Below are 25,516 nucleotides of genomic sequence, written 5' to 3' on the forward strand. Positions count from 1 at the left end.
TTTTTTTTTTTTTTTTTTTTTGGTTTTTCGAGACAGGGTTTCTCTGTATAGCTCTGGCTGTCCTGGAACTCACTCTGTAGACCAGGCTGGCCTCGAACTCAGAAATCCACCTGCCTCTGCCTCCCAAGTGCTGGGATTAAAGGCGTGCGCCACCGACGCCCGGCTGAAGTGGCCTCTATTTATGGACAGGTCTCTTTAAAAGTTGCTGCATTTTTTTTAAAGATTTATTTATTTATTTATTTTCTGTATGTGAGTACACTGTCGCTGTCTTCATGCATATCACAAGAGGACATCAGACCCCATTACAGATGGTTGTGAGCCACCATGTGGTTGCTGAGGATTGAACTCAGGACCTCTAGAAGAGCAGTCAGTGCTCTTAACCACTGAACCATCTCTCCAACCCCGCTTTTTTTTTTTTTTTAACTCCAAAGCCAAGATACTATATTCAGGTCAGGTATAGTAGCACATGCACATAATCCTAGCATGCAAGAGGCAGATGCAGAAGGATTGCTGCGTGTCTGTCTGAGGCCAGCCTGTTCTATGTAGTAATTTCAAGGCTATCCAGAGCTAAGGAATAAGACCTTGTCCCAAAAGGCTTTAAAAAAATATATCTATATCTATATCTATATCTATATCTATATCTATATCTATATCTATATCTATATCTATATCTATATCTATATCTATCTTAAAGAAACAAGAAAAAAGCAAAAAACAAAAACTACAACAACAACAAAAAACAAGCTGAAAAGATAGCTCAGTTATGCCAGGCAGTGGTGGCACACACCTTTAGTCCCAGCATTTGGGAGGCAGAGGCAGGCGGATTTCTGAGTTCTAGGCCAGCATGGTCTACAGAGTGAGTTCCAGGACAGCCAGGGCTACACAGAAAAACCCTGTCTCGAAAAACCAAACCAAAACAAAAAAGATAGCTCAGTTATTAAGCACACTGACTGCTCATCCAGAAGACTTGGTTTCAGTTCCAGCACCCTCAGGGTAGCACATAATCATCTGTAATTTCAGTTCCAGAGAATCTGACACCCTCTTCTCACCTCTGAAGGTACCAGGCATGCACACAGTGCACATTCATATATACAGGCAAAACATTCATACACATAAAATAAATCTTTTTTTTAAAAGCCAAAAAACCAAAGAAATTATTCAAAGCATTTAGGTGATATCATATATTTATTTTGGTATATGTGCGTGTGTGGATGCACAGGTGCACACATGCTGTGCTGCACGTGGAGGTCAGAGGACAACTTTTGATAGTTGGTTCAAACTCATCTGCAATGATATAGGTCCTCAAGATCAAACTGAGGTCCTCACGTTTGGCTAAAGGTGGCTTTGTCGCTGACACACGCTTCCTTCCACCCCCACAATTCATAGTCTTTGTTTTTGTTCTTGTTTTTTAAGAAGTCGTTACATTAGGTAGTTTTGTGCTACTGTGGCCAGTTTCACTCTAGAAATGATTTAAGGTAGGAAAGACTTATTCTGAAGGGTTCAGTCCATGGTTATTTGGTCACAGGCCCTTGGTGAAACATGGTAGGAATGGGAATATGTGGAGGAGTGTCTTCGCGGTGGGCAGGAGACAGAGAGAGAGAGAGAGAGAGAGAGAGAGAGAGAGAGAGAGAGAGAGAGAGAGAGAGAGCAGTTGCAGCATTCCTTAAGCAAGCATGCCTCCACTGGCAACAGGCTGCTCTCAGGAGAACACTAAGAGATACCTATTATAGTCTGCCTCTGATCTGGTTGTCGCCCTGCCCTGCCCGCCTCCTGCTCTCTGGACCACACACTCAGGATTTCCTGGCATTCAGTTTTTGTTAGTAATCAGGTGTGCTCTTGCCGCAGTGTAGTGGCCCAAGCCTCTTGGCCTCTTCGCCTTTAGATACTCATCTTTAGTCAAGACTGAAAACAATGTGACAGGAAGCATTGCCACAGGTGAATAGCTTTTGACTGGAAGTGAGAGAGTCTGTTTTTTCCAGCTTCAGGGATAGTGGAGAGCAGTTTAATCCTGGTGGGGGTGGGTGGGGGTGAGGGGGAAGGTGTTCAAGAAGAAGAGTGCCTTCCCTTGGGAGTAGGGGACCTGGTAGAGGACAGATGTGATAAGAGTTTGCTGCGGACCTGCTATTACTGTTCAGTCTGAAGCCATTAAAGATACATTGGAAGAATGAAAGCAGCCATCTAACACTGAAGAAGAATCAGTGAATTTTCTGGGTACAGTAGTTTGATGTCTAATTGGATGTCTAGTTGGTTGTCAACTTGGCAAATCCGGGATGAGGGAGCCTCAATCGACAAGTCACCTCCATCAGCTTGGCCTGTAGGCATGTCTGTGGAGCATTTTCTTGGTTGCTAATTGATGTAGGTGGACTCACAGACCACTGTGGGTGGTGCCATTCCCAGGCAAGTGGATCTGTGCTACCTTAGACTGTATAAAAAAGGAAGCTGAACAAGCCTTGGAGAGCAAACCAGTAAGGAGCATTCCTCCCTTGGTCTCTGCTTGGTTTCTGCCTGGGCATCTCTCGATGATGTATAACATGTAAGCCAAATAACCCTTTCTTCCCCTAAGTTGTTTTTATTCAGTGTTTTATCACAGCAACAGCCATGGAAAATAGAAATTGACTAGTGACCAACTGGATTTGACAGTCAGCTTCCCTGCCCTCCGCCTGTAAGTCCATACTCTGAAAGGAGCAGTGTACATATGCGCGCGCGCGCGTGCGCGTGTGTGTGTGTGTGTGTGTGTGTGTGTGTGTGTGTGCTCTTACTTCCTGAGGAGTGTTTCGTCACTCACTAGGATAATGGCTTTTGTGATATTCGCCACGAACTATCACTACCTCTTAATATGATGCTGCTGATGTGTGCTGTGAGCGAGAAGACTAAGCATAAAAATGAACTTATCCGACCCCAATGTTGGAAAAAAAACTCATTTTCAAACTTACTTTCTCCTACTCTGTTTTCACAACACAGATATTTTTGACCTATGTGAGGTTCTTTACCACTTACTAAGCCGGTAACCCGTCAGTTCTGGATGTCACTGACGTGTTCTGATCCAGTTCAGTTTTGACACCATCTAGCTGGTATCCTTGGGGAGGTAGCATCCTGTCCCACAGGCTGAATACTTAAGCAAAAGACTCCCTGCAGATGCCAGTGCCAGGTGGTTTTTTATGGTCTGGCCCACTAGTTGTAAATCAGGGTTCCCACAATCCTCTCTGCAGGTTTGATTAATGGGCTTGAGTCATTCACAAAACTCAAGGAGACAGGTGGAAACTATAGCATCCTTTTGGAACTTGCCATCCTCCAAGAAACTCCACATACTCATCTTTCTGGAAGCTCTTCTGTACACATTCTCTGAGGTCCTGGTGGACATCATACTGCATTGACTTGATGAAAGTGTGGGCCCAGTACTGAAATGTGATTGAAAAGGTCTCTGAGACGAATAGACCGGGTGGGACCGCAAGGCCTTCCGTCCAGGTTCCGCAGTCTTCTTTCTCCTGAGTATGGGGCAAGACCCCATCTGAAGTGAGAGTTTTATCTCCCAGCAGACAAGGTAGGTCAGAAAAGGATAGGGACCATGACTGTGGAGAAGAGGTATTGTGGTGCCTATGGCTTGTTGCCCTAGTGTCTACAGTCATTCAAGAGCATGGACTGACAAATCCTTTTCCAGGGCTGGAAGTTGGAATGCGTTGCCCTGCGGGAGTTCAGTTTGAGAAGGTTTATTCCCCATTATTCTGTCAAGGAGTATAATGGGAGCTGACTGCACACCACGATGAAGACACAGGAGGTCTTGCAGAAGCGCTCAGCAAAGGGTTGCTAAGCAGTTTGGTCTCTTTGTTCAGTAGAGTTTTTCATTATACATTTTCCTCCACTTTTCACTTTGTTTTTCAGAGTCTCTAGTCCAAGCTGTCCCTGACCTTCCTCAACCTCCTGCCTCTGTGAATGCCGAGATGGTTCTCTATGTGATTTTTCATAACTAAATCGTAATTAGAATTTGTTGCCAGTTTTATGAAAGAGGAATATGGGGCTGGGGGTGGGGAAGTGTGGAGGAAGGTGGAGAAGCCGGGAGTGAATGAGGTGAGGTGGTGGTTGTTTGAAGTAGGAATGGGGGCTTTCTCCTAAGCACCAACAGCGTTGCTTCGAGTTCCCTCTGAAATCTTATTTTTATTTTTAGTGTCCACAAACACTCTAGATTGAAAGTGTTTTTCATTTTTGTTATTGTTACTTAAAATTTTATTTTGTGTGTTGTGTATGTAAGTCAAAGGATAGCTTGTGGAAATTGGTTCTCTATTTCTGCCACGCGGGCCTGGTGCCAGGTTCTCTCTCTCTCTCTCTCTCTCTCTCTCTCTCTCTCTCTCTCTCTCTCTCTCTCTCTCTCACACACACACACACACAGACACACACACACACACAGACACACACACACATACACACACACACACACACACCAGTTGTTTGTATGTTGGAATACTGGGAATGCAGAAACTACTTAAAAGTCAACTGCTGTTGAAAGTACTGGACATTTTCTTTTTTCCCGGAAGCTTGTGGAGTGCAGTGCCTTGTTGCTCAGCAGTTCATTCCCCCACATTCTCTACAGCTCGTCCCATACACAGAAGCTTTGACAACAGGTAAAAGGTGGTGGTGTTGAGGGCACGGACAGAGCATTGCTCTTTTGGAGATGAGAGACAGAGAGACCCAGAGAGAAGGATTTATACATTCTTCTTCATCTAGAAACTTTCTTCCCTGAGAGGAGGCAGAGTTAAATGTGGGTATAGTTCTTGCTAAGAAATATTTACAGATGCCTTCTATATTTCAGGAACTGTGCTACAGTCTAACAAGAGTCTGTGAAGTAAGACATGCTGTACTTTCAGGGAGCTAGAGTTAGCAAACTCCTTTTTTTTTTTTTTAAGATTTATTTATTTATTTTATATGAGTACATTGTAGCTGACTTCAGATACACTAGAAGAGGGCACCGGATCCCATTACAGATGGTTCTGAGCCACCATGTGGTTGCTAGGAATTGAACTCAGGACCTCTGGAAGAGCAGTCAGTGCTCTTAACTGCTGAGCCATCTCTCCAGCCCCCAACAAACTCCTGTTAAGTACTGACAATGTAATCCTTGTTGGTTCATCTGTTCTCTACAGTGTTTGTGTGTTTGTAATTCTCAATCAGTGTCCCACAGTGTGACTGAGGGGAGATACCCCATCCCTGCACACACTGGTTTTGATGTCCATTTTATAGGTTTGTCTTCTCATGGCTCAATTTTTCACTTCCCTTGTCATATGATTTTCGTTATTATGGCGTTTAAGTCTGGTGAATGTGAAGATCCAGCAAATAGGGGTACCGATTCCTCTCAGTTCTGTTTGCGTAGAGGTTGGGGAGACAGGCGGCTTCCTCCCAACAGTCACTGGTAACTTTGGACCCTGCACTTCAGTCATCAAAATCTGCTACTCACCAGGGACTGGACCTCCTTTTTGTTTCTCGCCGGTCTCAGTGACGGAAGCTGGAAGTGGAACAGAGGCAAATCACTTGCCATCACTGTGGTTTTCAATCTGTGCTGCCCAGCTTAGTACAAGGACAACACACAGCTAGTGCTACTCCAAATGTGTCTAATCTGAGTGGAAATGGCCTCTAAACCACTGAGGTATGGTGACATGCTGTGATTCCTAGGTATCAGAGGCTCAAATGGGAGGATTGTTGAAACTAGTCTGGTTTAAAGACTGATCTGTCAATTTCAGATGTAGTGCATGTGCTTGAGAAGTTCCTTACCTAGCTCTGGAATTCAGAAAGGACATCCTAATACTGCCGTGCGGTGAGACGTGAAGAGAGATGGATGCTTTACGATGGCAGCTAGAACACTCATATTGGTGGGAAAGGTGAAATCCAAGATTTACTGTCAGTGGACGCCACCCTCACACCTGACTTTATGACAGTCGGGCACAGTCCAAATGTCCTTACAAAATTATGACCCTGGACAAGAAAAGACTGAGACTGTCTTCTAGGGTACACATGCCTTGAGGGAGGAGCTGAGGCCCTGTTATAGCTAGGCAGTTCTGAACTGTAAGAAGCAAATCCTTTCAAGTCCATTCTGTCTTCCTGTGGAGGATGTTGGAGCATTTTTCAGAACAGGGCCATAGTGGAAAATTCTTATTGAGTGAACAACCTCAGTTTCTTCCTAGTGAGCTTACACGGTCTGGCTTGGAAAGTTACTTGGAAGGTGTTTTAGACAGAGGAATTGATGTGGTTACAGGTGTTGTGATTGTGGTATAAGGGGCCTTTGTCGGTGGAAGAGACAGTTTGGAAGCTAATTATTTCATAGTTATAGTTCTCTAACTTGTATTGATTTGTTCTGCAGTTTAACTGTTCTTTGTGGACTTTGCAGAATCTATTTTAGATTGTGTAATTTCTTGGAGATTCCAGAGAACCTGCTGCATTTTGTGATGTTGGAACTGAAGTGAGGAGGTGACTGATTTTTTTGTAAAATCATCTGCCAGATGTTGTGGCCACTTGTTTCTCTTGGCTTTGTGTTGTGTGACTCTCATGCTGTCCTCTCTGAGCTGTCAGCACACAAAAACAGTGAGTACTCTGGGCCTTGTGCGCCCAGACATACAGCACAGCCCATTTGTCTAGGGCCCCATAGGATTTCAGAGGGTTTCTCAGCTCCTCACATGTATTTCAAAGCCCTTAGATAGGTAGAGTCATAGCTGAGGAGACAGAGACTTAGGATGTTTGAGTAGTTTTCCTGGGTCACGTGTACAGTGTGTGACTGGGCCAGAGCTAGGTGTGCTTGTCTTCTATCCCAGCCTTCTGTTCCTGTTGTGGCCAGCAGGGCCCCCGCTGAGTTGGCTTCCCATCCCCCCAGATGCTCAGATCCCTCCTAAGTTCCTGGTACTTAGCTTACCATGAGGCACTTACTCAGATGTGTCTGCTGATTCAGAGTTCAACATCCTTTTCCCTGCTTTCTCTTCTCATAAATTGATTTCTACATATTCTTAAGCAGCAGATGTAGCTTTTTTTTTTTTTTATAAATTTTGTTCTGTTATAACTTATGGTTGTTGCTCGTCAATCTAAAATGGAAAGAAGACAGGAGTTTTCTTTTAACAAATATTTATTTTTATTTGTGTTTTTTTTTAATTTAGTTATTTATTTAGTTGGTTATGTAACCTACCTGGACTAAATAATGAGTCCCTATACCAAAACTTAGTGTATATTATTAGTTAGGCATTATGGCATATAGCTGCTTGGCACTTGGCAGATGGCTGGGGGAATCATGAATTCAGTTCTGTTGCATGTAGTTGACTATAGTAAGCTCAAAGCTAGTCTGGGATATATGAGACCTTGTCTCCAAAAGCAAGAAGAAAACAGACACTAGATAAAACACCCAAACACCCTCAGAATCCAGTGCTAGATCTCTAGCACCACCAAGGCCCTGAGTGCGATCCCCTGCCCCCAAGTTAAAAATGTAAGAGAGGCCTTTTCACAAAAAGTCTCCTTTTCAGGGAGATTCAGGAACAGGTCTAATGTGGGACAGGTGTGTGGAGCACAAGGCCTATGAGGAAGTACAGAGGATTGTGAAGAATAAGGCTTACCACAGAAGGCCTCCCTGCTTATCCAACATGGCTAAAACTAAGCTGTGGTCAGAGCATGTGAGATGAGGCTTCTCAGTGTTTCGTGTCTCATGACCCTGGCCATATATAGTGCTCTGCAGTGCATGTTCAGTAACGAGCCTCACAGTGCAAAGTATTTGTGGAGAAGTTAATTGTGTTACAGCTTTACATCCAAATAGAAGAGAAGTGAAGGTTCTGAAACATTCTTGTGTAGGTGCATTTCCAGACCTATTTCCCCCAAATGATAAGATTCTGGTAAGAATAATTTAGTGTTGACCATGGCAGCACATACCTGCACTCTCAGCAGTTAGGAGAGGGGTGCACAAGGATCAGAAATTCAGAGTCATCCTTGGCTACATAGAACATTTGAGGACAGCCTCAGGTATATAAGATGCTGCCCCCTCCCTTCAAAAGGAAAAGAATTTCTGCAGATGTTCTTCAGAATTCCAGAATATCTGTACTTGTGTCTGTGTACCCTGATCACATGATTTTCAGGAAGTGAGAGACCTGTGAATGATTTCAGACATGATGGCTTTGATCCAACAATAGCTTAGCTTCCAGTGTTCTAAACAGGACTGGACTATTGATGCCTTTGCTAAGGTCCAAATCTGGTGACAACCTGTAGACATCAGAGTTAAATTTTAAAAGTTATGTAATGCTTGTTGCTAATGTTTTCCAATGGTTGATAGTCTTTTCTTATATATTTATTTAATGTGTATGAGTGTTTTGCTCAAATGGGTATCTGTGCACCATTTCTGTGCTTGGTACCTTTGAAGGGCAGAAGAAGACATTGAATGCCCTGAAACTGGAATTATGGATGGTTGTGAGCCACCGAGAGGGTCCTCTATAAGAACAAGTGCTTATAACCACTGAGCTGTCAGAGTGACTGAAGAGTCGTGTAACTGTTGATAACCTTAAAATGAGTATGGCTGCCATTAATTTTACCCAAACGAGAATCGGCTGCAAAGTTATACATAAGAAAGAAAGACTGTATTTGAGGTCTCTGATACTGGACCTCATAAGAAAAAAGCAAAAACTAAAACCAAAATTGAAAGGCTATCTTAATGCTCGAAGGGAGGGCCGTTATTTTTCTCAGACAGTACCACTTGGGACAGTGACACTGCAGGTTTGGGACAACCTCTTACTAGCTCTCCCTTGGTTCCTTTTTAACGATAAAGTATGAGAATACAGTAGTTACAGGCACATTTTATCATAGCTCCTATCAGGGCTACTGTACACGATAGGCCGTGGACCCCCGCGACCTCCTCACCTCCTCTTATTCTGTGCTGTCTGCAGGCAGCCACTTCCTCAGATAACCTTTGAATAGCATTTTAAAAAATGTAATGTGAATAGTTTAAAATTTTCCCAAGATAGTAAGGTGGTTCAGAGGGTAAAGGTACTTGTCACTAGGCCTGAGGACCCATGTTTGATCCCTAGATCCCACATGGTGGAAGTAGAGAACCCGCTCTCAGCCTCCATGCACATCACTCCGACCCCCCCCCCCCCCCCCCCGCAGGCGCACACAACACATAGTTATAATTCAGCAGTGTTTGCCCTGTGGGTGGCATTGTTCCTTCGAATTAAAGCCTCCTAAATGAGAAGAACTCTACAGTTGTGTTTGTAGCTACATCTCTACATTGTTGCTGACGTAAAGAAATGCTAACAATTATGGTGAAGAAGTGAGTGCAATTGTACACGTTGACAGGGTGAATACTTTTGCAATGCTCACTTACTGGGTTTTCTTCTCAGCTGTCTGTGGGATTGTATTGGCTCTGGTTACTTCCTGTACAGTAAAACCTACAGAATCAAGAGGTGAAGGGATCATTTCTGAGAAAAAAATTTTTTTCAAAATTGTTTTATTTATTTGTAAATAATAGATGCATGTTACTGGAGAAATAGAGAATAAATAAAGGAAAGAAAGAAAAGTGGCCTCAGTATGACTCCCTTAAGACATTTTGATGTTTACTTCTAATTTAGTTTTTCTACACTTAAGAATACATATAATATCAAAGTGTGGATACAACTTTGAGTCTTGCTTTTTTTCATTTAATGTGGTAGTAGACGGAAGTTTTTTGTGTCCAGGTTTCTACGAGGATACCTTGTCTTTAGTGCCCTTGATGACTCTCTTCAAAGTATAGACATGGGGGAAGAAAATCACCTAGATTCTAAAAGAGGAACAATAGAGCTTTCTTTTTTTTTTCTCCTGTTTGCTTTATGAAAAAGGTTCTCTCCAGGTAACTGTAGTCCAGGCTGTCCTTGAATTCACCATATAGCCCAAAGTAGTTTTGAGTTCATTATGTACTCAGGCTGGACATGAACTTTTTAGTCTTCCTTCCTTAGCCCTCAGAAAGGTAGAATCCCAAGCATACACCACCAAGCACAGCTTTAGATTACCATAGATTATCATGAATTTTCATGTAGCTGTAAAAAAAAAATATAATGGAGAATGGCCTCAGAGCTTGGTAGTGCTAAGCATGAAGTATGCTCAAAACTAGAAAAAATGATAAGAATGCTTATCTGAAGTCAAAGCAGTAACAGCAGCTGATTCTGGCGTACACTTAAGCTAACTTTGGTGGGGGTGAAGAGAGAAAGGGGTTGGAAGGGAAGAGAGAGAATCTGAACAGGAAGATCCTGGCTGAGGAGTAGTGAGTGCCTGCGCCCTGCCCACCTAGCTGCATGCCAGGCTGGGCAGTCAGGTGGCAGCAGAATGGACATCCCGTGTGTACTTGGTTCCTGCACAGGGAATGTTTACAGGTGAGCAGGGCAGGGTTCATGGCAAGGTGTCTGATAAGGGACTTAGTCACCCACAGAGCATATGACTGGGGCCTTGTCCTCAGTGCTAACTTAGAATCCAAACATTCTAAGTGGCAAAGGATTCAAGGTAGTAGAAAACATTTTGACTCAGTGCAGTGGCTATCTGGTGGTTTGTCCAGATGGTCACACTCAGGTGGGTTCCTCTGCACAGAACAGTGTGAGGATGCTTGTGGTCCTGAGGGTGCTAACGCCCACTCAGGACAAGCCCTGGCCACTGACAAATCACAAGCTTCCGCTTCCTTCCTTCTTCTCTTATTCATTCATTTTTGCCTCCCTTCCTTCCTTTCCTACCACACCTTTCTCTGCTCCCCTTTGCCTGCTCCCAGTTTCTGATTCCCTCTTGCCCTCCATCCTCTCTCCTCCCCTCCCTTCTTTTCATGGTGCTGGAAACTGCACATACCAGGCAAGTGGGCTAGCTCTAAGCTACATACTCTATACTAAGTGTGTGTTTACTTTTTGAATCAAGAGCTCAATAAGTTGCCCAGGTTGTCCTTGAACTCACTATATACAACAGGCAGGCCTTACACTCATCATCCCCCTGCTTCAGTCTCTTGGGTAGCAGTGATTACAGGTGCATGACTATGCACAGCTATTGTTTCCCTTTCATGTGTTTGGTTCTCTCTCTCTCTGTTAAAGGCCACATTACTACTGCCCACTTCCTGTGATTGAGAGAAACCCAGGGAACAATTCCTGGCATGCAAAATAAGCACTTCGTGAATCTAGCTAACTATTATCTGAATTGTACAACCGAGTTTGTATATATTGCCAAATTTCCTGCCTGTCATGCTTGTCTGATGAGTGGAGATAGTATCGGGTGTGTTTTGGCACAGATAGGCAGGGCTATTATTTTATTACATACTGAATTGGCCTTGTGAGGATGAGCTGCTGTTGAGTGGCTACCTTCTACCTCTGATCACATTTCTGACCAACTTGATTCCAGTCTTGAATCTGGCTCTGAAGCCCTTTTCCTAAAGCACACTATAGCTAAACGTTCTACTCCCTAACCTTAGTCTGTTTGCTGTAGGCTAGCATGAGGTCTCCCTTCCCTCCCCACCTCCCTCCCTCCCTCTTTTCATTTCTTTCTTGGGTCTCTTGTAGCTCATGCTAGCCTCAAACTTGCTATATAACTGAGGATGGCCTTGAACTCTTGATCCTCCTGCTGCTACTACCTCTGGAGTGCTGACATTACAAGTCTGGGCCGTGAGTGTTGGGTTTTGTGTTTTTCTTGAGACAGGGTCTTATGTAACTCAAGATACTTGTTGACATCATACAGACTTGCTTTGTAGCCAAGGACAACCGTCTTAGTCACGTTCTATCTTATTTTGAAGGTAAGTTTCTGCCACTGAACACAGAGTTTATTCAGTTAGACTGGCTGGCCAGCAAGGCCTAGGCATCTTCCTGTGTCTGCTTCCTCAGCGCTGAGCTTACAGGCATGCGTTGCAGTGCCTGGCTTTTATGAGGGTGCTGAGAATGGAGCCCAGGTGCTCATACTTGCTCAGCAAGCGCTTTACTGACTGAGCCATCTCTACAGCCCATAGCCCTGATTCTCTGACCCTCAAGTGCTGGGATTGCAGATGTGTGCCACCACACCTGATATGCCTTTTTAAAATTTCAACCCACTTCCTTCTGAGTGATAACACGCAGGAAACTACGTATTCTACTTGGTCAGTGCTTACATCTCCAATATCGAGATCAAGAAGCAGCATCTTTTAATCTTCCCAAGTCTGCTCTTAGACACCACATTTTGAAAAATCACAGCTAAGCCGTCAGTTGTTGGAGATGGAAGAGAGGAAGATAGAGTAAGTGGTTGGATGTGATACTGTGGCCTGCGGTTTTGTTTGTTTCTCATGAAGAGAATGTGAATTGGTAGAGAAGGATTGTTTAAGTGGGTTATTAGATGTGGGAACATTGCAGGGGCTGGGCCAGGTTTTAGATTTGTCTTCTCTTTCCTAACCCATTCCTCAATTGTGGCTTTTGAGTTGGGTTTTCATATTATGTATTATGTATTGTGAACACTGCTTCCCCTTTCGCAGTATGAAGTTAGAGAGATAGGAAAATGCACCAGTACTTAATTTGAAACTTTCCTGCCTTGAATTCTCCTAACTTTACATCAGGTGTGGAAACTCGCATTCCCCTGGTGTCTTGGAGAGGAGATGGTCCTGCAGCCATGTATTGAATGGTTTTGGAGAAGACTGTGTGCATGACAGGAAACAGTGCTGTGGGTGATCAGAGATTCTTAACAGGTGGCAGTCACATTAAGTACAGTTGCTGTCTAAGTGATACGCCATTAACTGGTAGAAATTTGCTGTTCTGTAGGACCACTTCAGTGCCTGGGATTTGTGAATGGAAACAGTGCAACAGCAGTTTAAACCACTGTGAGGCTGGGACTGTGTTAGGAGTAGCACATACATAGCATTTGTGAGGTCCTGGTGTCAACCCCATTACCAAAAACTGTAACCTGTAGTCTATTCCTTTCAGATATTGCAGGGCTTCATTGCACCTTCAGTACTCTCTGGCCCTGCCTCCTAACAGCTGAAGTTTGCTGTGCTATGACCCAGCCAGTTGAGGCAGCAGAGGTTGCAGGCAGTGTGCACTGAGCACTGAGCTGCAGCTGAGCTGTGGGGTCTAGTCAGTGACTGTGGACGATTTTAGGTGCTCTTCTATAATGTGTGGATGAGCTTTGTGAGGAAAATAGGGAAGGCCCATGAGTAGGGCTACAAATAAAACTGGTGATAATTGTGGTATGTGTGGTTTTAGCATTTGAGTAGGGTACCCAGCATGATTATACACAGTGTGAGGCCCTGTGTAAGTGGATGGTTCCATTTCAGGAGGAAGATGATTTAAAATAAGCAGAGCAGTGTCGAGCTCAGGAGATCTCAACATGCCTTTTCTTACCTCTGTCTAAGATGGTTGTGGTGATACAGTTGTTTTTAATTTACTGCAGAAATTTGAAGATTTATTTAACTATGAGACAATTTGGGGTAGAAAAGAGGCTTGCTTCAAAGTTAAATATGACGGTGTGGTTTTGTATTCTATTTATTTCATTAGATTTTTGAATTAGAGAATTAAAGATTAAGGAACATAGTAAGAGAGGAAATGTAGTCACTTTCTCAGGTTTTGTAAGTTTCGATGTCTTTTCTCATAAGAGATGACATGAGTCATATTGATTAGAATGACCACAAGATCTCAAAGCCTCTGTGGGAACTTTGTAGCAGGGGGGAGGTTATGCAGTATCCCAGACATCAGACTGTCACAGAGACATACCGATTGTTGCAGGTAGGTTTGTATCAGAGCTTTAATGCAAATATGGAATGCTTGCTAAAGTGTCTTCACCAGAGGTAAAAATCTGTCTGTGATTCAAAGAAGGGTACCAAGACTCACTTTTTATATGCTAATAGTTTATAATTTACTAAACATCCTACAACATACTTAGTATAGAAAAATAGGCATGCAGTAGGTATTTAAAGTGTGCTTAAAGTTATTATAGAAGAATTTAGAGGCTAGAGGCCTGGGTCATACGGACGATTCCCATTGGGGTCGTACAGTTACTGTGTAAGGAAGTGATTCTCAGGAGTGTGGTTAATTTAGTTTCTGTTTAAGAGAATCCCATCTAGATGCAGTCAGATCCTTATCACCTAAATGTCTTTTGTGAGCATGCCTTTTTTTTTTGGTATGTTCTTGTTTTAAATTATATATATATATCTGTGACATTATTGGGAATTTGGGAATACCAGTTTTGTGGCTAAACTACTAAATGTGTGCATAATGTTGAAAAAGAATTTCATGACAGCTGGAGGTATAGTACAATGGTTAGAATACCTGTCTAGCCCTGGGGTCTATCTCAGTAGCCCTCCCCTTAAAAAAAAAGTGTTTTATGATCTTTCCTTACATACTAGTTAAATACAGATTGAAGTTTTAAGCCAAAAAATCATGTATTTCATTATTGCTATTTTTTAAGACAGTCCCATGTACCTCAGGCTGGTCTCGGACTGTCTTTACGCCCCAATGCTGACACTTGACAGTCCCATGTACCTCAGGCTGGTCTCAGACTGTCTTTGCTGAGACTTGATGAGGCTTACTTGATGCAGTCTGTTTGTGAGGTGCTGGGAACTGAGTGTCAGCCTCAGGCATGCTAGCCAAACACACTACCAAGTCAGCCCCCAAATTCACCTGCTATACAAAAAATGAGGTTCTTTCCCCTAGCACTTCTGCTGTATAGAATTCTTTAGTTGTTTGTTCCTTTGAGGTAAGGTTTCTCTGTGTAACAAACCCTGGCTGTACTGGACTCATTTTATAGACAAGGCTGGCCTTGAACTCACAGAGATTTGCCTGCTTCTGTCTCCCAGTGCTAGGATTAAAGATCTGTTCCATCCTCCTACCCCCATTTCCCACCCACCCCTGCAGTTTATGCCATTTTTAAAGCATTGTCTTATCCGTCTTGAGCCTGTCCTCTCATTTCTTCAGCCAAGTTTAGTCTGAGCATCAGATGATTGGGAGATACTGATTTGTTCTTTAGTGGGCTGTTTGTGTCCCCAAGCTGCTCTGTCCCTTAAACTGGAACTATTTTTCATATTGTTTGGATATTTTCTGTTTGGTTTTTTTTAAGTTATTTTAGATAGACAGTTCAAAGGAAAAAAAGAACCCATAATTAGATTGTGGCCTGTAGTCAAGCTTTAAGCCCTTCCTGCAAAAAGAAATTCATTCTCTCCTAATCTGAGTCTATCTTGATACTATCAATTTAGTGATTGCCACAGAGAAGACAGTTTGTTGTCATAGGTGTGTTGCAATCTTGGTTACTTGGGGATTTTTTTTGTTGTTGTTCATTGTGGGGGTGGGAGGGATCTTCTGGTCTCATGTATGGTGGCATGTAAAGTGTCTTAAGGTAACTGAGACCTGGGCCTGACATTGTTAGTTTTCCTTACCTTAAATTAGTGGATAATTTATAAAGATACTTTTAGGACTAAGACCATAGAGCCAGTCAAGGGTTCGCTAGACCTTGGAGATAGACCCAGTAGTACTTTCTTCGACCTAATTCCAGGCAAAAAGAATTGGTACCACTCTGTTGTTTGTTTCTAGCCTTGACCTGTGTTTAGGGGACCTGTGGGTTTTATTCTTAAAGGAAAACACTTTCTCCATGGACCACGAGCTCAAATTTATTTCATAACATTCTCATATCCAGGTGAGCTATGTTGATGTTAGAAGCCAGAACTGTTCTAGGGTTCTGGTAATTGAGGGCTTTCTCAGCTTGAATATGCCCAGGAGTTCAATGCAAGAAGAGTTAAGAGAGGCCAGGTGGTGGTGGCGCACGCCTTTAATCCCAGCACTTGGGAGGCAGAGGTAGGCGGATTTCTGAGTTCGAGAGTTCGAGGCTAGCCTGGTCTACAGAATGAGTTCCAGGACAGCCAGGGCTACTCAGAGAAACCCTGTCTCTAAAAACCAAAAAAAAAAAAAAAAGAAAAGAAAAAAAAGAGTTAAGAGGTTTTTTTATTTTACTGTCAGTTGCCTCTCATTATCAGTACTTCTCCATCCCCACTCATATGAAGGCCAGAGTGTGCCCCGACTCTGCTTCTCATCCCTCACATGTCTCCTTCAACATGTTAAGATCTCCATTCGATTATTGTGGGTAGCCCTATCCTTCACTCACTGTGAGTTTTGCAAGGTTGTGGAGTAGGAGCTGTCAGCTGATACATACTCACATGAGAACCATTAAGAGGGTGGTGTGGCCAATGTCAGAGCAACCTTGCAGCTGAAGGTTTACCCAGAGCCACATGAGCTGGGCTCGTGACTAGTGAAGGCAGGGCTGTGTGTAAAGTCAGCTCGGGATGCAGATGGTGTGAGTCAGTGCAAGCTGCTGGACCTGTTGAGTGCACTAGAGTACAGGCTTAGGAAAAGCAGGGAGAGATTTGCACTTGTCTACTTCATTACGAGTTTACTGAGAGTACGTCCGCTTCTAGAAGTCATCCTGGGCTTCATTTACATGAAGAATGAACGTCCCCTTTTTTAAGCTCCTAAAAGAGGAAGTTAGTAGTAGCTTGGCTCACGTGCTGTGCTTGGAGTGAAGTGATCTTTAGACTGGCGCTGCTGCTTGTCACTGTGGAATATCCCTCAGATAACGAAGGAACTTTCCAGAGTGCTCTAGTCTACACTGAGGGTCAGGATCAACTGAAGAGCATCTATGCCCTCAGGAGATGTGTGGTGGTACAGCAAACAGTACAAACTGGCCAGTAGGCCAGCAGGAGTCAGCCAGATGCGTGACTGATGCCACATCTGGTGCTGGGAGGATTTTCAAGACACTTGTATGTGCAAAGATCCCAAAATGTGCCAGAGGAGGACGGGACACAAAGTCCACAGACCTCAACCACAGGTATGAATGTTTAGTTCTGTTTCAGTCTGGAAAATACTAACCTCATTGGACTCTAAGAAGTTGTATTGATTTGAATTATGTTTTCAAGAATGCTTTACGTAGGAGAAATGTGGTTATTGGTGACTTGTAGAAACAAGTCCTTTCCTCTGTTGAAAAAAAATGTAGGTACAGGTATCCTTAGTGGTTCTTAGGAGTCTGTTACTATCTTATCTTCTTAAGTTTTTATTACCTCTGCTGGGGCCAACTTCTAAGGAATCGGTTGTGTCCTCCTCTGGAACCCTGAGCCTTACAAGGCGAAAGGTAAAGCTCTGAGCTTGCTTAGCACACAGAGGACCAGAGGATGGGCAAGGACTAGAGAGAGATCTGCTTTGTGGTAGGCCAGCTGTGTGAGTGCTGAAGCGAGCTGCTGAGGAAGAACCTGGTTCTACTCTGGAAATGCCTTTCATGAGAAGGGTGTGTTATGACAAACTAACTTGAATAGTGAGCTTAGCCATAAGGAATACAGTTACACCTGTTCCACTTATATTCTTTTTGGTTACTTTATCTACTTTTTTTTTTAGATTTATTTACTTTTTTTTTATATATATATATATGTATGGGTTGTTTCTCCTGCTTGTATTTCTATGCACCACTTATATGCCTGGTGCCCATGAAGGCCAGAAGAGGATGTTAGATCCTCTAGAACTGGAATTAAAGATGGTTGTGAGCTACCACATGGGTTCTGGGAATTGAACCTGGATCCTCTAGAAAAGCAACCAATGCTCTTAACCACAGAGCCATCTCTCCCAGCCCCTTTATCTACTTTGGAAGAGTCAATTTCTCTGGTAGTGTAATTGAAGTGGTCATTTCCCAAGTGTTGGTTCACATGATGTCTGCTCTTCCAAAGGCACCTGTTCGTAGAGCAAATAGAACGATGTTCTACGCTGCCTCGTTAGGACATTCTCACTTTTTTTTTATTCTAGAATTCCCAATCCCCAAGATATTATTTGGGATGGCCATCTACGAACAGTAATAACCTGGATCATGGCAATTTCTTTAAAACTTGTAAAAAACAAAAACAAAAACAAAACCAAAAACAAACAAAGAAATCTTTGTGTGAGCCAGTGCTTTTCGAACTTTCAATAAACTTCTTGTTTTTGTTTTTTTGGTTTTTTCGAGACAGGGTTTCTCTGTGTAGTCTTGGCTGTCCTGGAACTCACTCTGTAAACCAGGCTGGCCTTGAACTCAGAAATCTGCCTGCCTCTGCCTCCCAAGTGCTGGGATTAAAGGCGTGCGCCACCACCGCCCGGCTTCAATAAACTTCTTTTGCTATGACTTTAATAATTTTCACCTAGATACTACTTTAAATATCATAGAACACTTTGCAAGTTGGTTTTTTTCCCCTTTAACTTTCTAAAAATTTTTATTCCTAGTGCTGAAAGGATTAAAGGTATATTTTCTATATTTGGGCTTTCTGCAGTAGTAACTTTATGGTAAAAACATAAGTGTATTTAGAATGATCTAGCTGGACTCAGTTGATACCAACTTTGTTGGCAACATCCAGAGGAGTATAGCAACCAGGAGCCAGTTGAACATGTCTTCCCTCTATCCACTAATCTGACTCTGCTCACCTCAGTGGTGAGCTGCTTTAGTCTGATTTGGCATGTGTTGACCCTGTCATCCACAGTGAGCACAAGTGTGCTGTCTTCATGTCTGACTCAGTGGTCAGGGGAACTTAGTGGCTCAGTGGCCTAGTTCGTTTCTTCCAGGGGCAATTTGGACCACCTCCAGAACACAAGTGTCTTGCCCCGCCCAGGAAAGATGTGTGTTTGAAATTCACTGGAATTCATTTCAGGTCAGACTAGTTGCCTCGTCTGCTCTGTTCCCCTACCTATAATCTTAAAAATGCATGTGTGGGCTGGTAAGATGTCTCAGCAGATAAAGGTCCTTGCTGTGAATCCTGACAGCCTGAGTTCAATCTGTAGCTCTCTCATAGTGGAAAGAGAGCACAGACTCCCCAGAAAGTGTCTTCTGACCTCCAAATGGATGCTATGGTGTGTGTGTGTGTGCGTGTGTGCGTGTGTGCACGCGCGCTCTCGTGCAAGAGAATGCCCAAATGTGTGTGATACTTGAGAGCCACACAGAAATAAATAAAAGGAAATACATACACACATACATATATGCATATATTTTTTGCTTATAGTATTGTGCTGGCTTGCAGAATTCATTTTAGAGCCTTGACTAACCCCAATGGTAGTTTTAAATTTTTGACAAGAGCTTGCACAGTTGAGATCTGGCCCCAAACTGCTCACTGTTTGCTAAAGTCATGTGGCAGTCAGAGAAATGTACAGCTCACCTTTTGTTCTTATGCACCTTAGATGATTTGTTTCAGGTCTTCGCTGAGCATATTGATAAGCTGAGGCTTTTTATTTACTTACTTTTGTCCCTTTCATGATTTTCCAATTATGTGAAATAGGAAAGATCCAATGAGTACAACAGTCGTGGTATATGTAGGTTGCATTGGCCCCATGACAGCCAGTGCTGACAACAGCCCGGTGCAGAAAATGCATTCTGGAATCTCACTGTGGCTCACAGGTAGAAGCCGTCTTCTGTATCTTCACTTCCGTATTCCTATGTTTCTGTAATGACAACAGTTCATGGAATTCCAGAATCAGTATCAAGAAAATTTGTATATTAAATGGTTTGCTAATAAAGAATTCTTTCCTAAAACTCAATTGAAATCTGGTAAATTTGTAGCATGTTAGGTGTGTGGTATAGTTTTTAAATAGTTGTTTTTAGCCCCTTTCTTAAAATGTAGATTATAGCAAAACTGCTGATTTTTAATTTTTCATTTTTTTTCCTGAAAAATCTGAGAAGGCCATAGAATTGTTCCTGAAGAATCTTGGGAATATTTGCCAGCTGTATATAAGAAACACTCTCTCAAACTTCAGAGGAAGGTTGGCTTGGCCTCGCCTTGTCATTGGAGTGGAGAGGAACTGAAATAAACACTTCAGAGCCAATTGTGCTTTGCAATTTCAGATCTGCAAGTTCAGAAGAATTTGGACTGAACATCATGGGGGCTGGGAGGAACTCAGGTGGAGCTGGCACTGCACCTGGACCATGCCCAGGATCCATCCCCAGTGCCAAAGCCACACCACACTATGGTCAGCAGCATGGCGGGAAGAGGAGCCACTGAGTGAAAACCATTTTAAAAGAAAAAACCGCAGATTATCTGAAGCGGCTTAACAAGTTTCCTTTAGTGAATTGTTGTGGAGATAAGTGGACCATGGTATAGAGGGTTACTGAGTAGGGGATGCAAAACCAGATGTAGATTTAAAGGCAGAGATACTAAGGTGGTAAACTGGAGAGTTCTGAAGACTTTTGTTAAAGGCTCTTAAAAGAAAGCCTACGTGTAGGTTCCAGGCGTGGGAAGTATTTTTCACTGTGTTCTGCACACGGAAACTGTGAAAAACATTCTGCTTAATAGGTAATGTGTTAGTTGGACAGGTTGAATGGAGTGGGGAGAGAAAACAAAACACAAGCAAACAAATGAAAACCCCAGCCAAAGAGCTGGCAGTAGGCCGTCACGTGTTTGTGACTGCTGGGTGTGACTCTGTCAGTGTTGGATACATCCAAGTTCTGCCCTCCCCATGTTCCTTCCCAGTTCACTGTTTATATGTAATGAGGAATTCTCTTTTACTGACTGTAGAGTAAATTCCCACTGGTGGATGATTCTGATTTGGGGATGTAATCTAAGGCTAAGGGGATACAGAAGGAATGCTGTGGGAATTTAACACTGCTATGGTTTCGGGAAGTTTTCATCTCTTCTAGGACTCATCTCTTACTAGGAGAGAGCCAGCAGTGCACATCCAGGGATTGTCACAGAAGCAGATGACTGACAGAACTTTTGCCTGGGACTTATTTTTGATAATCATTGATGGTAGCTGGGCACTTGTTAGTCACCATATGTAATCCAGACCAGAGTGACAGTGGCCCTTCGTCGCTGCAGTCTGCAGGCCAGCCATTGGACAGCTGCTGAAGCATTTCTGCTCGATTTCTTGTGCTGAGCTTGGGTGCCTGATGGACTGCTCCCCAGTTCTTCCTCTCCTGTTCTCATTCTTGTTGTGGGTCAGGCTCTGTCTGGTTCAGCCTGTCCTACTGTTTCATTATTTTCAAATGCTTATTAAGTGCTGAACAGTGAGCAGCAAGCCCTGGTGGTGACCTGAGTGTAAAGGAACTCCAATACCACACTCAACCACAGAGTTCCAGAAATACACCTTGTCTCCACACACTCAGGACGTTCCTCACCAAGGTGGCACATTTACATAATCGCACATTATTACCCAGAGTCAATTCATATTTGAGTTCACTCTTCATGGTATACATTGTTAGTTTTGACAGATGAGACTTATAGAGTAGTTTCAGTACCCTGGAAATCAGCTTCATCTGTCCCCTAAATAGAAACAGTCTTTTTCAGAATGTCATTTGATTAGAATCATACAACAGACAACCTTTTAAGATTGGATTCCTTCATTTAGAATATCCATTAAAGTTAATCCATGTCTATGGATTCATGGCTTGATAGATCTTTGCTATCACTGTCTTGGCACTGGCAGGTGGTCTCAGTCTGTTCTGTCCCCAGCCTGGTACATAGCCCAACACCACAGGTTTCTTCTAACCAATGCCTCTCCCACCAAGAGCTCTGAGGTAGCTCTCTGAGGTAGCTCTCTTGGTCCCTGTGTGCAGTTGTGGGTACTCTCACCAGCCTGAACTCTAATGTGCTTACCTTTCCCCTGGTACTCAGTTCTTGCCCTATCTTCCTGTCCCAAAGCCTGACCAAATTCCATCTGGGCTATGTTCTTTTCCTCTGGCCCACCTGAGTCACCACAAAATGGGAAACACCAGACAATCTTAGTTTAGTATCAACAAATAGCACAACTGCTGGGCGCAGAATCTATCATCCCAAACTTATCAACTATTCTATGTTAGAAATCTTCTGGTGACAGAATCTACATTTTGCCTGCCTTCTTCCCGGATCTCCATCCAAAAGGAAGTACTCTCCTCCTGCATTCTCTCTTCCTCCCGGAAGGCCTGCCTCCTCCTCGCCCAGTGATTGGCTTCTTGTGGTCTTTATTATTCATTTAATTAGGGGAGAATTTGTCTACAGTCTGTGTTCTAGATTTTCCTTACTCTTACAGATTTGTGGTTGATGCCTCACTTCTGATTTGCATTTTCCTGGGTCTTTCCTTTTGTTTTGTTTTTGAGACAGGGACTTACCCATTGCCCTGGCTGACCTGGAACTCTCTGTGTAGACCGGGCTAACCATGAACTTGAAGTGACCCTCTTGCCTCTGAGACACTGCTGGGCTGATTTGCGGTGCTCTAATGACGTAAGATGTGGAGCACTTTCCTTGCTGCCTATTCACTTTGTGAAGTCCCTAATCACATCTTTTGTCAATTTTTGAAATCATGCTTTCTTTTTAAAATTTAAAAAAAAGTTAAATATTTATCTTAGGTGTGTAAGTGTTTGCCTGCATTTATGTGTGTGCACCATGTGCATGCATGCCTAGTGCCTGAGAAGGCATCATATGCCCCAGAACTGGAGTTGGTTGTGTCACTTTGTGGGTACTGAGAACTGAATTCAGGTCCTCTGCAAGATCTAGTGCTCCCAACCACTGAGCTATCTTTTCAGCCGGATGTTTGCTTGTTTTGTTTCTTTAGTTGGTTGGGTTTTTGTTATCGTTTTGTTTCTTTTTATTGTTGTTTTTGTTTTGAGACAGTCTTTCTATATAATCCTGGATGGCCTGGAACTCACTATGTAGACAGGCTAGCTTCAGATTCACAGAGATCTGCTTCCCAATTGCTGGGATTAAAGACATGGGCCACCACGTTCCTCCCATAGTGGCTTTCTTATCAAGTTTTCAGGCCTCTTTATTTTGAAGAACAATACTTTATTAGATATGTCTGTCACAAATGTTTTCTTTTCCTAGTCAGTGACTTGTCTTTTTATTCACTTGACAATATTTGATAAAATTTGATTAGATTTGATAAAATTTACATTTTAGTTATTTGTCTTACCAATAATTTGTTTTGTGGGCCATGTGTATGATGTTGTATGTAAAAGCTATTGACCATACTCTAAAGTCATCTACAGATGACTTTATTTATATTATCTGCATAGACATATTTCTCTTGTAGATGTGCTCTGTTTTGTTTGTTTGCTTGTTTGTCTGGGGGGCAAGAGCCTCAGTCTACAACCTACTCTGGCCTGGAACTCACTGTGTATATAGCCTTGGCTAACCCCAAATTTAGGTGATCCTTTTACTTGAGGTTCCTCAGTGCTGAGATTGTAGGCATGAGCCACCACATCTGGCTGAGTTCAGATAATTTTTGTTCTTTGTTGATACACATTTTTTTTAATTATTATTTCTTTACATTTTTTTTTTTACATTTTTGTATTTGTATTTGTGTGTACAGGAAAGTTGACTAAGATGAGTTCAGGAAACCTGTTTGTCAATTCTAAAAATGTTAGGAATTTGTTTCTATGTGTGCTGTACTACTAGTTCTCTCTTGCACATGTCCCAGTGCCTAACCTTCCAGAGGCTTTTCTAGGTTCAGATACACACACACACACACACACACACACACACACACTTCCTCACTCACACTTACTCACATTCATACACATTTCTGCTGATTGGAGATGCCTAGCCTATTAAGAAATAGGTTTATTTTTGAAATTGAAAAGATAGCCCAGTGGTTAAGAACACCCAGATTTGGTTCTTAGCATACCCATTGGTTTGCTCATAATTATCTGTAACTCCAATTCCAAGGGACCTGATGCCTACCCTCTCCCAGCCTTCTTGAGCACCTGTGTACATGTGGTACACTTACATGCATGCACCCAGGCACACATGCACATAAAAAGAAAATAATTTTTTTTTTAAGTATGGTTAAAGTATGGAATGGTAAGGAGTACCATGAGGTAATATAGACTAGTTCAGAAAGGTTGTTTTCCTTGTATGGCTATCCCAATTATCCCATACATGTTCAGTTATGTCTGTAAGCAAAGGGAGGGTTAGGTGGGATGATTTTAGGCCACTCCATTATTTTATGGGGTAGAAATGTTAAAGTAAGATGTTATGAGGAGGGCTGACTCTAGGCCTCAGGCCTTCTGACATTGAGGGCAGTGTTCTGCTGTTTTCTGTGCATGGTGCCCCCTGGAGAGTTGAGAGTGCCTGATGGTTCTGTGAATACTACACACACAGTATTACCTCTTTCCAAGTTGACCTGATGTAACCCCGAGTTCAAAAACGACAAAATAAAGTGTCTTCTGTGCTTGGTAGTTCTTTTTGCTAGTTCCCAAACCTCAGGCTGCACTGTGACACATACTATCATATTTTGTTGTTACTGTGTAAACAGATTATATATAGATTTAGGCATATTTTAGCTTGTGACCTTTGCTACCATTTATAGTATTGCTTCAGGATGGGGAATGGGAAACAAGCTCAGAGGTACAACTTTCTTAACATAAACCTTCGGCTAGCATCTTTGAATAGGAATCACTTATGCCCAGGAAAACTTTACAGACCTGTAAGTTATGCATCCTTTCGGTCTTACTACCAGGTACAGTAACCATCAAATGGTTTTGCACTCCTTTATCAAGCGTTTCCAAAATCTTAAAATTTCTAAAATATCTGCAAGTGCTCTGAACTGATATGAAGCTATGCATGATATTTCTATTTAGCATCCATCTAATATTTGTATTTAGATACTCATCTAACATAACCTGGGCTGTTGTGTTTTGATTTGGGAGTTTGGTTGCCTCTCACACTGGAGGATGTATTGCATAATACATAGTATATGCATCTTTCAAAAATCTGAACTCTCAAGCATCTGGCACTCAAGAATTCTGCTAAGGGATTATATATCTGAATTGGTTCTGAAGTAGCTTCACAGAAATTGCTTTTGTGCTTGATCTGTCTTTTTTTTCAAACTTGTAAGTCATATAAGGCACCAGGTTTTGGGAACGCTCAACGCCAGAGTTAGTACTTTTCTAAAAAACCAGAGTTCTGGGTAAGAACTGTTGAGGCTGGAATGATGGCTCAGTGGTTGGTTCTGAGCACCCACTGTTCTTTCAGAGGACCAGAGTTTGAATCCCAGCACCCATATCATGCCTCTCACAACTTCCTGTGACTCCAGCTAGAAGGGGATCTAACTCCTTCTTCTGGTCTCCAAGAGTACCTATGCGTATGCACACAAATAAAGACAATAAGAAAGCTGTTTGGACAGGTGACTGTTTACTGCAGTGAGCACTAATATCAGGACCTCTGTTACACGTACTGCAGATCTCTTACTGCCGTCTATGTTGTTTCTTTGTTTTGCTTCTCTTGAAACAAATAGCTTACTGCTGGGTGGGAAATAGTGAACATTCTATGCTGAAAAGATGAACTATGGTTGCTGCCTCAAACATAGAGTCTTTGGATTGATTAAGGGTGTATGCCACCATGCCCCCCCCACCCTCATCACACTCTTGGAGAGATTTGTATTTGTAATTAGAAACTGACTTATGAGTGAGAGGAGGGAAGGTGTGAGTGTTGTAAACAAAGAATATATTTAAGAGCAGCTGGGCTGTGTCTTTATGATACGGTAGGTTTTATGGCAACAGAGGTCATGATCCACTCACCACCTGTCCCAGTGCCTGGGACACCACTTGGCACACAGTGCACAGGCAGGAATTGCCTAGTAAATTGATGAGTATCTGT

General features: G+C 42.7%; 1 protein-coding gene across 4 annotated transcripts in view; it reads left to right on the plus strand.

The window, feature by feature from the left end:
- The window catches only part of Fnip2 (folliculin interacting protein 2), a 117,461-nt gene that overhangs the window by 18,334 nt on the left and 73,611 nt on the right, over positions 1 to 25,516 (plus strand). The window contains exon 1 of one of the 4 annotated variants that reach the window (XM_028754913.1): positions 16,515 to 16,773. The exons of 2 other annotated variants lie outside the window; for them this stretch is intronic. In XM_028754913.1, the coding sequence (XP_028610746.1) occupies positions 16,598 to 16,773 (176 nt within the window). In that variant the 5' untranslated portion in view covers positions 16,515 to 16,597. Of the gene's footprint in view, positions 1 to 16,514; positions 16,774 to 25,516 lie in introns of those variants that run through there. One more of the 4 variants, XM_028754915.1, reaches the window with a different exon arrangement.

This window comes from Grammomys surdaster, unplaced genomic scaffold (genome assembly GCF_004785775.1).
Source record: "Grammomys surdaster isolate TR1022 unplaced genomic scaffold, NIH_TR_1.0 126039, whole genome shotgun sequence".
Lineage (NCBI taxonomy): Eukaryota > Metazoa > Chordata > Mammalia > Rodentia > Muridae > Grammomys > Grammomys surdaster.